Genomic DNA, 11827 nt, shown 5'->3' with positions numbered 1-11827 from the left:
GTGATGGAATTTGCCTAAATGTAGTTGAAAACACATATTTATTTGCATCTGATGTGTATGGACCTATCTGTACAAGTAGGCTGCATGTCTGAAATATGTATCGCAGGTGGTGGTCAAACTAATTAATCAAAGACACTGACACAAAACCATTTTTTCTCCTTTTCCCCCATTCTGCTACTGCAATGCTAGTGACCAGACAGCTCTTGTCCAAGCTTCCATTTCTCGTAGACATTGAATTATCTTTCCTACTGACGCAATATGCATTGCAGAAAAGGAGAAACAAGGAATGATGGGTTTTGTTGTCAGCACAGTAACAGCATCTATTACATTATCTCACTTCTAAACCTTTCACTGGCTTCCCTACCACTCTGAGTAGGAGAAAAGAAGAAAAGACAATGAATAATCATAAAATTCAGCAAAATGTTGTCTACTCTACACTTACTGAAGGCTGTGGGCTAGTCAGGAATATCTTCCAAGCAACAGAGCACTCAAGTCAGGTGAACTAACTGATACAGACAACTTCTTCCTAGTAGCATCTAGTGAAAATCATCATTAGAATAATCAAAACATTTTTGTTCAATGCCTGTGAAGCCATTTAAAATGGGAGGTAAGCATTTCAGAATTTCTTCTTATGAAAGGTCCTATCATTCTTCTCTTCTAGAACCAGTGTTTGAAACAGTTGTAAATTCTCACAAGTTGCTGACCTGACAAAAGATTTTCATTTATGTGCGCTCTGATGTCACTAAAAACCATTAGGTTTACTGACACAAAGCTACTGAGAAAGCTAAAATCTAGGCCAAATATTCTACAGTGGACTAGGGCCAGCTGAATGCTTATGACATCATTACCATTTTTATTGGTGTATACATGCATCACTATATATGTGTATTTCAGAATAGTATTTTCAGCACAGTCCCACAACGAAGGGTAGAGTCAATGTGGTCTTCAATATATACATATGAACAGTCATCCCCTTGCATTCAGAGTGACTTTTCTCACTAACAAGAAGTTTGCAGATCACTAGCCTACCTGCCCAGATAATGTTGGAAAAAAATGAAATTACTATATTTTGCTGTGATAGATTAAGAAGTTTGAGCTAAAGCTACATAAAAGGGGACAAAATAAATACCTGAAGTTTGTTCCTACTAGTGTCTTAAAATTACTTAAAATAAGAAGAAAATTGTAGGTATATCCTTTTCATCTATATTCTTCTCACAGTTCCTCACTCCAGAAGAAGGTATGTTTGCATGACAGAGCTTTGTAAGAGCAGAAGGCGGCACTGGAGACGTAAAGGACTGAGTGTTTGCAAAAGTGCAAAATAAAGGTGGGGGTGACATGATGGAGAGCACGCAGCTCATAGAGGTTGGACAGCTTCATTCTCCCTTGGGGTGAGGGCACATTGGGTCCACCCAGCTCCAAATACACTCAAAGGATGTCAAAGGATATCTTTGATGTGTAATGGTCATTGTCTGTAGAGATGTAGGCACTAAAGGGAAGTATAACATTTATTACTGCACATTGTCAATGAATATGTATTTCTCAAGCACCTCAGTCCACTGTGCATCCAAAATGTTTGGGACTCTGGTTGGACAGCACGATTATGTTTTGGTCAACAAAGCTGCCAAATGCTTCAAAAAACATTGGCTCCTCTGGTATTATTTTGGTCCTGGTGCCAGAGTGGTCCTTTACACATTGACTAATTTCAGAGTCAAAGGCTACCAACAAAGCAGAGATCTCATCAGAAGACCTGAAGTACAATTTAGCATCAGTCCTGAAGACAGAGGTATAAAATTCTTAAGTATAAATATCAAGAGTTTACAGATATTATTCTGAAGAACGTCTATAATAATATCTACAGGTATTACTGTAACATTCAAAAGGTCCTACTGTGCCTTGGTATTCAGCTCTTGTTCTCATATGAACATAAAAAGTTTGTCAAACCCTCAGTTTTTTCACCACTCATAATTTTCTCTTTATTACACAATAATTCCCTTTTCCATATTAATTTTCTCTATTAGTCTATTAATCCTCATGTTCCCAAATCTCTAGAGGATATATGCCGCCCCAGTCCTTCCATCTACCATTTTCATCCTTTTCCACTCTTTCATTGTTAATCTTTATTCTCTAATTAATCCAGGAGACAGGTGGCTGTATTAAGCATTTGGGTTAGCTAAGCCAGGTACAGGGATCCCCAAGAGATAACCATGTCTCTATAATCACATGCATTTCAGGAATTGCTCTTACACATTTGTGAAGGTATATCCCATAATTATTTGTGTAAATGTGCCTATGCAACAGAGGAAAAACTTTCCTATCGAGTGTGAAGAGGGGATTTTGTGGAAGCGTACAACAGTCACTTTGCTTTCTCTCTCGTGGCATGTTCATTTATTTAGCCTCAACAATAAAGCACTGTGAGGCTTGAAACCATGCTTTTAGTAATGTTGATTGTTCACGAAGCAGATAAAAAAGTATGTGCTTTTTGCATGGATGCAAAGGGATCAGAAGGCAAGAACTACATTCATCAGTACCTAGAAAGGCTGAGGTATGGACTGACTTACTGGACATTAATAAGAACCATGTCAGAGCAAAACTTCATCATGGAGAGATCCTGTCTGGATTGTTCTCAACTTCTTATTCTCCTTCTTTACAGAGATTGTTCTTAACAGCTCTTTTTCTTACTTTCCAAATCTCTTCTTACCGCTCTCAAACCTGTGCTCTGCCCCTCTCCTCACCCCCCCCCCCAATATTTTTAGATCTAATTTAGATCTAGTTTGAAGTAAATGCTGTGGTTTCTTCTATTTTCCAGCTGTTTAGTGCTTTTTTCCCCAGCTGTTCAGAGGCTTTTTTTGCCTCTCCATAGACTGTGTATTTAAGAGAACACAGGTAAGATACTTAGGCACTGTGAAATAAAAGGCAGTAAACAACTCGAAACAGTAAGCAAGAAAGAGAGTTTCAACAGCCGAGAGAGCAAAATCTTGAGATAGATGACAGAATAGTTGAAGATGAAGCAGCTTATCTTCATTCCTTCACCTCTCAGCAACACGTTTGTTTCCTATAGCCATGTCTGGATCGTGATCACAGTAACAGAAACATTTCCACAAAGTATTTCAGAATAGCTCAACATCCTATTGAGGAGTATTTCCAGTTTCTTATTAGCATTCTCAAGAAACCTAAGGCACAGCTTGCAGCAAAACTTGGCTCCATAAAAATAACAGCAGCAGACACTTTTGGCCAGCTTTAGAGAGGGGAGGGTAAGAGTCCTCCCTGCCTCTACCCAGCCACTCCAGCCTCAGAGTGCACGAAACTTGAGCCGCAGAGGACAGAGGTAAGGGAAACACTGCTGCAAATGTAACATTCTCCAGTTATAAACATTCCCTCTTTTCATGCTGCTTCAGCTGTTAAATTTTCATCTCTCCACAGATGCTGAAAAATACCGACAGATTAAAGACTTCCATACCTCAAATGAAACTAACATATAAAAGGGAACATTTTTACAAGTGAAATGAATAGGTAGAGTCTGTGCAAACACTGATCTCCAGATAGGATAACATCATAAACACTGGGAAATAAAATTAATGGTTGAATGATAGCAGTACTACGCTCCCAAGAATAATAATCAAATATAGATGTTTAACTGCCTGTGACTGAGGACTCCTGTATCTTGTTATAACTCACCTCCCTACAGAGTCCATGCCTCCTTCTAAATATAAATATTTGAAATTATGATTCAAGTATTTGAGTATGATAAAATGTGCAGGAATTAAAGGCTTGATTACAAAAAAAAAAAATGGTTTGACTGAAAAGTATAGTCTAATCCTAAAAACAGGGAAGCCTCTTTACACCATTTTGGTTGCTGTTTTGGCAATTTTATTTAGTGTTTTTGAAACTGTAAGTGGAATAGTAACAACTAGGTCTGAAAACATCAGTAGTTCCAGAATGTTATAATTCAGACGAGTTAATCTTTTTAATTTTAACTGGCTCATGCATTAGCAGCACCAAGTAAACATATAAAGGTACTTGGGGATTTTTCATTCTTTCTGATTTCTGACTGAAATCTACTAATTCTGACACCTCTGTTATAGATAAACAGTTCGTAACATTTCAAAATAATAATACAATTTTTTTAAAAATGGGGAATTTTTTAATTGTGAGTAAAATACCAAACTAGAGCACTTTCTGGTCACTACTTAGTTTATTTATTTCTCTAGAAATAAAAGACCCTAAAGTCGCCAAAAAGAATGTTGCAAACTCTTCTTTTTAATAACACTCTAATTTAGTAACTGCATATGGACAAGGAGCTGGCATCACTACTATACATATCACTAGATAATTATGTTTGTTTAACAAACTTATAAAAGTTTTATTTTTCCTTCAGAAAATATTTTTTTTCTTTTCTGTTTAGAGGCAGCTTGGTAAAACAGCTAATTCCTAAGATTTCTTAGTAGTGTGTACTGCATAACATACACATTATCTCTGATCTTGAGTGATGTATAAAGTATACTGATCTATTCCATATTCTTTATAGCAATTAAAACAGAGCAAACTAGCCTTAGTTAAGGTGTAATCCTTGGCTTTGAAAACACTAATTTCTGATCCTTATTATGTCAGATTCTTAATTTGTTATATGGGAATAGTAATTGCCATGTCACACTGTTGTGAAGCTAAATATGATAAATGTCATGTGCTCGGCTACTGTAGTGAAGAAAAATAAGGGCACTACTCTTTAAAGGACAAACAGATGAGTTCATACATGTTAAAGGAGTGGTCTTAAGGCCTTTGAGTGTTTTCTTCAAGATACAGAACAATATTTACTGTTTAAAAATTTTCCCTTTAAGAGAATTTACACGTGTGTCACTTTTTCCTCTTTAGGAAAGCTGTTCTCATTTAGTGGCTTCTACTCCAAAATTATATTCAAAGAAAGTTATCTGTAGGAGAATCCACTAGAGCTATGAAAAAAACACAGCGACACCTGTGCTTGTGCCTGACCTGTGTGCACAGGGGCTTTATGAAGACCACTAGTTTCAGCAGGAGTCAGACTGGACCCTATAGGCCCAAACATTTGGATCAGTGAAATAATTTTTTTTTTCATCAATAGCATGTTTCTTCTAGGTGCGGTGAGAGGAACACAAGACACCTAGGTACTAAATGCAGTATCCCCTCTGCTGCAAATGAATAAAGTTCACTGAAACAAACTATTCTTGTATGCTTTCTTTCTTGCTTATGCTTTTGTTGGCTCTTTTCAGCCAGTGGACAGTTTTGTACGTTGTGATGTTACTTTTCCTATCAATTCATTTACTCTAGATTCTGAGGAGAATTACAGAAGAACTTTGGAATCTTCAGATATACAACAAAGATTAAAACCTTACCTGTTCAATCAGTGGGACTATTGCGACCAACTTTGGCAAGGCATGGAGTTCATCCAATGCAGTAAGAATAAAAATATCCTTCTGTATGCACCTTATTGATTACCTTTTGTTGGCCTTTTTGCCAAAAGTTATAGGAGTACAGGGAAAAAGCAAGAAAAAAATTTTTAAAAATTATAGAAATGGTGATGGTGGTGGGTAAACAAGACTAAGGAGCAAGAAAGGAGCCTCAGCTGCAGGGAATAACAACTTCAATATTGCTAAGATCAACTGCATTTTCCACTACTGTGGTTTTAAAAAGCATATATAGTTTTGAAATGATCCTTTATCAAAAACAGAACTGCAAAATATTTTTTGTGTACATCAGTAAACACATATTTAAGAGAAAAAACCCACAAACTACAAGGTATGGATGAGAAAAAACTCATAGTCAACTTCTGTGACATTTGACATCACATAAACCGCTCCCCCAAACTCTCTGGTTTATTAAATTCATACCACAAACCCACCTAAAAGAGAATGTTGTAGCTTAAATGAAATGTATTTACAAGCTTAGGAACTAATAGCGTCCTATTCCAAAAATCTACAAAACAAGACAAATTGAGAGTAGGCAAACTTTTTCTGCTATATACTGCAGGTAACTATAATAATTGACAAAAGCAAATATTCTATTGTCTGCAGAAATCGTTGGACAACAACATAATATAACAGAAAAGAAAACCTCAAAGTACATTGGAAATGGCAAATTCAGGCTATAGTTTTTCTGGTCTTTTTATTCAGAAGTTGAAGTGATTTTTTGGTTTATAATGACACACAGAACTGAAGAAATGTTCATCTATAAAATATAATTCTTGTGCAAAATAATAATACGTAAATAAAATAACTAAAGGCACTTCCACTTTTTAAAATGCAGGATTAATCGAGTCTGTAAAATAAGCGTCTATGTCGAGGAAGTGCATGTTGATCTCCAACTATCATTTTCTATCAGAGTCCAGAAAACTGAGGCAAAGGCAAGGATGACACAAGGCCATAGGAAAACCTAGTCGCACACTTCATTTAAGGACTTTACCCCCGCATCTGCACAGCTTTGTTACAAAGAGCATCCATCCGTCCCACAGGTCCCGGACTTTCTGCCGCCCCCGGCCGCGGGTACCCGCTTGCCCTCGGTGCGGCCGCAGTCGACAGCGGCTCCGGGTAGGGCTCAGCTCCCGGGCCCGCCCGCAGGGAGCCTGCTCAAGGCGGCGGCTGCCACCGGACAGAGCCCAGAGCAGCCCCCCGGGGTCCGCCAGTCGTGGGTGGGACCCCCAGCCGAGAGCGGCGGCCCGGGATGCTGCTGCTGCTCGCCCTCCCACACGTTCGCACTGGCACCCTCGCGACTCGGGTTTCCTACTCTCCCTTTCCGCCAGACCCAAGTGCAGGAGTTTTCCCCGGACAAGTGCAGCCACATGCGGGACCACCCCCTGAACAGCTCCACGCCGGGACAGAGGCGCGGGGCGGGTCGGGACGACCGCGGCGCCCCCACTTTCCCAACCAAGCGCAACTTCGCAGGGCGGCGGCGGGCGGGCCCAGCCCAGCCCGCCCCCCACGGCCGGGCCTCTCCCGGCCCTCCCGCGAGCGAGGGGCCACCATGTGCATCCCCCACCCCGCGCATCCCTCCCTCCCTCCCCTTCCCCACCGCCTGCGCAGGCAGGATGCGCGCGGCACCGCCATCCCCCGGCGGGAGCCGTGCGCGGTGCGGTGCGGTAGGGCGGGCGCCCCGCTCCCCCGCCGCGGCCCGGCCCCAGCGGAACGGCGGAGACAAAGTTTGCGGCGGTGTCGGCGGTGCCCGTGCAGCGCGGGGCAGGCCGGGGGAGCGGCGGGCTCGGTGCATGCCTGGTGCGTGGATGAATCGCAGCAGGCGGCGGCGGGCGGGGGCGGGGGCCGCGGCCGGCGATTGGGCGGCGCGGCGCTCGGAAGCACTTTGTTTTCTATTCTAATGAGGGCGGAGCGGGGCTTGTGGATATTTACGTTGAGGCGGGAGCCGCCGCCCTTCATTCACCCACATGGTCCCCGAGCTTGGTCGCTCCTGCCGCCGGGACCTGCCTTCGCGCCACTTCCCTCCCCCTCCCCCGCCTCCCACCCCCCATCCGCCCCGCCGAGGAGCGGAGCGGCTCCCCTCCGCCGGGCCGGCCACGCCGCGCCGGGGCCGCGGGAGGAGGAGAAGGAGGAGGAGGGAAGATGGTGGCGGCGGCCGCTGGCTGGTGAGTGTCGCTGCCGCGCGCGTGTCGCTGACAGGAAACCTGTTGTGAGGCGGCGGCGGCCGCTCGGCGCGGGGGGCGAGCCCGGGGAGGCAGCGCGGGGACGGGGGGCGGGCGGGCGGCGCGGGGGGTGCTGGCGCGGCCGTAGCGAGTGGCCGGGGCGGCAGGAGGAGGTGTGGGTGGGTGGCGGGGGGAGCCGGGAGCAGGGCGCATGGCAGCGGCCGCCGCGGCGGCGGCGCCTCCCGAGCTCGCACACGGGGCGGGAGGGGCTGGAATGAGGGAGATTTGAAAAAGCGTGCGCGCCGCTCGCCGCTGCAGTGAGTCCCGCCGCCCCCTTCCCGCCCCCCCACCCCCTCCCGCCGCGCTCCGGGCCTGGGGCGCCTCGCCGGGCCGGGGCGGCGCGGGGAGCGGCCGAGCCCCCGGGGCGGGCAGGGCAGGGCAGGGCGGCGTGCGCGGCACAATGGCAGCGGCGGACGGGGGTGGGCGCGGACGGGGGTTCTGCCCCCGCGGGCCGTGGGGGGAAGGCCCGTCCGGGAAAGTTTGCGCTGTGCACGGCGCGGCTGCGGGGGGGAGCTGGCGGCGCCAGAACAAAGCCGCACGTGGGGCAGAGGCCGCGGCGGCGGCGCGGGGGCTCCGCTCGCCGCCCACGCCCAGCTCGGGGAACGGCAGCGGCGGTAAAAGAGGCGGCGGGCGGGGAGGGACGGAGGGGAGGGCGCGGGCCGCGTGGGGGCTCTCGGGGAGTTCCCAGCGAAGGCGCTTTGTGCACCGTCGCCCCCCCGGGAGAGGTGGCGCGGGGCCCCAGGGAGGGGGCAGCGCCGCGGGCTGCGAGCGCGTCCCGGGCCCCTCCGCATGGGCTTTTGTTCGCCGGAGGGGCGGGGGCGGCGGGCCCTCCTCTTCCCCCCCCACCTCCCCCTTTCCCGGTACCCCCCCCCTTTCCCTGCCGGAGCGCAGGGCCTCCCGCCTCTCCCGGGCAGGCGGGCAGAGGACACCGGACAGGCCCCGCACCGCCGCCGCCGTTCGGGAGCCGCGAGCTTCATTACGAAATCGGCGCGGCGGCGGCAGCTGCGGGGCCTCGGCGGCGCCATGTTGCTGGGAAGGGGGAGGAGGCGGGGGACATGGCGGCGGCTGCGTGCTGGGGCCGATTGTTCCCTGTTAGGCCCGGAGCCGCGTGTGGGCAGCGGAGGCCCGGGGAGCCGCTTCCCCTCTCCCCGCCGCGGCCCCTTCCCCGCGCGGGCGGCCCCCGGGAGCGGGCGGGCGCGGCCTTTTGGCGTGGCTCGGGCTGCGGGGCTCGGCGGGGCCCGGGCGGGCGGGGGGGGCGTCACGCCGTAGCCGGGCTGTGACCTCCGCGCCGCCGCGGCGGCGCCCCCTGGCGGTCGGCCCTGTGTTCTCGGCGGAGCACGTGCTGCGCTGTGCGCGAGCGGGAGCGGGCCCGGCCCGGGCACGGCGGCCCCACCGCCCCCGGCCCGGCCCTGGCGAGGGGGCAGCGTGGAAGGGCTCCCGCCGGGGCGCAGCGGGAGCGACCGAGCGGGAAAAAGGGTGAGCCCCCGTGCGGAGGGTCGCACGAGGCGGTTCGTGGCCGCCTGAGGGGCTGCGGAGCGTTTCCCGCCCTGCTGGGGGGTGGAGTGGGGATGGGGAGCCCTGGGTTATGGAACTTGCCTGCTCCTCGGTGACTTTGTTCGCTCCTCTGCGATAAAAAGCAGATAACTCGGTGGTTTTTTTCGCAGTATCGACATGTGCAGCAGGACATAATGAAGCTTTATGTGGATGTTGCAGCAGTGTGTGGAGGAAGTTCCTTTTAACGGATGATGGTAAGTTTTTATTTTATTTTATTGGAATATCGAGGCAGAACCAGTTCTTTTGAGGCTCAGGCTTAGACTTCAGTGAGGACCACTAAATTCCAAAGAGTTCCTTGGGATTGGAGGTATGTATAGCAGTCCACAGTTTCACTCATTTAGAGGAGAATAGTGCAAGTTTCTCAAGCACTCATTTGTTCAATTAAAGCAGCTGGACAATTAGAAAGTTTTAAAAACGTTTAAATTTGATATTTGGGATTTATTTTTTTTTCTTTGATTAAAGGTCCTTTTTCAGTCAGTCTAACAGAAGTTTAATTGTAGTTTCAAAGTACTGTATTAAACTGGCTATAAGTATCAGGCAAAGGAGACTATGTTTTCATGTTCTTTCAAGTCCATATTCCTATTGAAGAAGGAATAAAATGGTTTTTTTTAAAATTTCAAGTATAGCACTGTCCTGCTTTACTGAACCTCAGGTCTTAAATAAGTAGCTGTAATTTGGTTGTGGTGGTATATTTTACAGCCATCATTAGAAGCTGTTTTTTGTTGCTAGATAGGCTAATCTAAATACCACAATAGGAATTGTAATTTGAGACAGGGTATCTGTGGCAATGGTAGCAAATATTCTAACTGGACAGCAAAGAGTGTAGTTGGAAAACTTAGGAAGCCACCTGGCATTTCATAAGATGCTTTCTGGACTTCAGAAAGCTGATGGTATTATGTGTTCAATCTAATTTTAAAATTCCCGGTGTCCTGGAAATGCATAAACTTTGTTTAAATACTTATTGGCCTTATAATTTGTTTTATTTTAGTTGAGAGAGTTGGTGGAAGCTCTTAGCAAATTTCAGATTTGTCAATGAAAATTCAGTTACTTTTACCTCCACAAATGGTATAGGAGAAGCATGTAACTAATTTTCACACTTGAGCTCTTCTACTGTCAATCAGCATTTTGATACTCCTGGTATGGCTTATGAGTGTCCTGGATTGGGCTGATGGGCTGCTTGATCTTACTCTGAAGGAGGTCTTTAGCCAAGAAGTGCAAATATTTGTTCCAAAGCTTGCAATTCTAATCCTGATCTAAGACTTTGTTCTTTTCTTTCAGCAGGTACAAGGTAGACAACATATCTTGAATTGCAAAAAAAACGCTGTTTGCGTCAGAGTAATGTCAAAGTGCTTACAGTGCAGGTAGTGATATATAGAACCTACTGCAGTGAAGGCACTTGTAGCATTATGTTGACAACTGCCTCAGGAGATCTCGCAGGACTTCAGAGAACGGAAAGGTACAGTGTGGTGCTGTCAAGTGCTTTTTGTACTAAGGTGCATCTAGTGCAGATAGTGAAGTAGATTAGCATCTACTGCCCTAAGTGCTCCTTCTGGCATAAGAAGTTATGTCTTCATCCAGTCACTCAGGTTAAGACTGTAGATGTTCCAGTAGTTTTCTGCTTTGCAGTCTTCTGTTAGTTTTGCATAGTTGCACTACAAGAAGAGAGTGGTTGTGCAAATCTATGCAAAGCTGATGGTGGCCTGTTATAATCTACATCAAGAAGTTGGAACGCTTTCTGCTGGTTATGGGATATTTTGTGGCCTTCCTTATTTTAACAGCAGTCTAGTGAATGACAGCTCTTGTAGCACTAAAGTGCTTATAGTGCAGGTAGTGTTCACTAATCTACTGCATTATAAGCACTTAAAGTACTGCTAGCTGTAGAACTACATATTGTGTCGTACAATTTATTTGTTGTTTAATTGAACACTGTTCTCTGGTTAGTTTTGCAGGTTTGCATCCAGCTGTATGATACTCTGCTGTGCAAATCCATGCAAAACTGACTGTGGCAGTGACAAGTCAGTCAGTGAGTGTGGAAAAATTATACCCCTTTCTACACAGGTTGGGATCAGTTGCAATGCTGTGTATGTCTGTGGTATTGCACTTGTCCCGGCCTGTTGAGGTTGGTGGGGATAGAGGCTGAAACACCTTTGTAGCTTTAAGGAATTTCTCCTTCACTGATCCGTGAAACTTAAAATTTCTAAGTTTCTTGAAAAAATGTCATGTAATTCTCTGTGTAACCAGACTTTCATTTTTTTGTATCTGGCTTCTTGTTTGTATGTATTGTATTTGTCGCTGACAGTATGTATTTGCTGAAATTCTTAATTATGGATTATTTTTTTTTAAGGTTATTATTACTTTTCTATTAAACTGAGGTGGATGCTTGTTTACAGTTTCCTCATGAATTTGTTGGGAAGAAATGGATCTTGGGTATCAGAAAATCTGGATGAAAGTTCTATTCTAACTTGTTTGCTGTAAACTTGCTTTGTAAATTTGAATTACATAAAGGATTCAGCAGCATTCTTTTGTAATGCTTCTTATATTGCAACTCTCTATGTTCTAAATGGTAGTAGAGTGCATTTTTAACCTTAGTTCTTCCATCCAGAATTTGTCAAA

At 46.4% G+C, this 11827-nt stretch overlaps 1 protein-coding gene across 3 annotated transcripts; it reads left to right on the top strand.

Annotated features, from left to right (window-relative positions):
- The first annotated feature begins 6278 nt into the window (after positions 1 to 6278).
- Positions 6279 to 10786, top strand: LOC127467597 (cadherin-related family member 5-like). 3 transcript variants are annotated; one of them, XM_051779736.1, is made up of 3 exons: positions 6279 to 7603; positions 9325 to 9408; positions 10496 to 10786. In XM_051779736.1, exons 1-3 carry the CDS (start codon positions 6691 to 6693, stop codon positions 10504 to 10506), a joined length of 1008 nt encoding a protein of 335 aa, XP_051635696.1. In that variant the 5' UTR covers positions 6279 to 6690; the 3' UTR covers positions 10507 to 10786. The 3 variants fall into 3 exon arrangements, with proteins under 3 accessions (XP_051635696.1, XP_051635695.1, XP_051635694.1); XM_051779735.1 differs by having other exon boundaries at positions 10493 to 10786; XM_051779734.1 differs by lacking the exon at positions 10496 to 10786 and having other exon boundaries at positions 9325 to 9501.
- Positions 10787 to 11827: the final 1041 nt, after the last annotated feature.

The sequence above is a fragment of the Manacus candei genome, unplaced genomic scaffold (assembly GCF_025592945.1).
Source record: "Manacus candei isolate 608988 ecotype Guabito, Panama unplaced genomic scaffold, ASM2559294v1 h1tg000014l, whole genome shotgun sequence".
In the NCBI taxonomy this organism is placed as follows: domain Eukaryota; kingdom Metazoa; phylum Chordata; class Aves; order Passeriformes; family Pipridae; genus Manacus; species Manacus candei.
Note: the sequence above shows the minus strand (reverse complement) of the source record. Positions and strands in the feature narration are given on the sequence as shown.

What these genes read in the sequence shown, in the direction of transcription:
- LOC127467597 (XM_051779734.1), top strand. Translation starts at nt 6,691, where the DNA reads ATGCTGCTGCTGCTCGCCCTCCCACACGTTCGCACTGGCACCCTCGCG. An exon ending in GTGGCGGCGGCCGCTGGCTG is followed by an intron (nt 7,604 to 9,324) that starts GTGAGTGTCGCT and finishes TTTTTTTCGCAG; the next exon opens with TATCGACATGTGCAGCAGGA.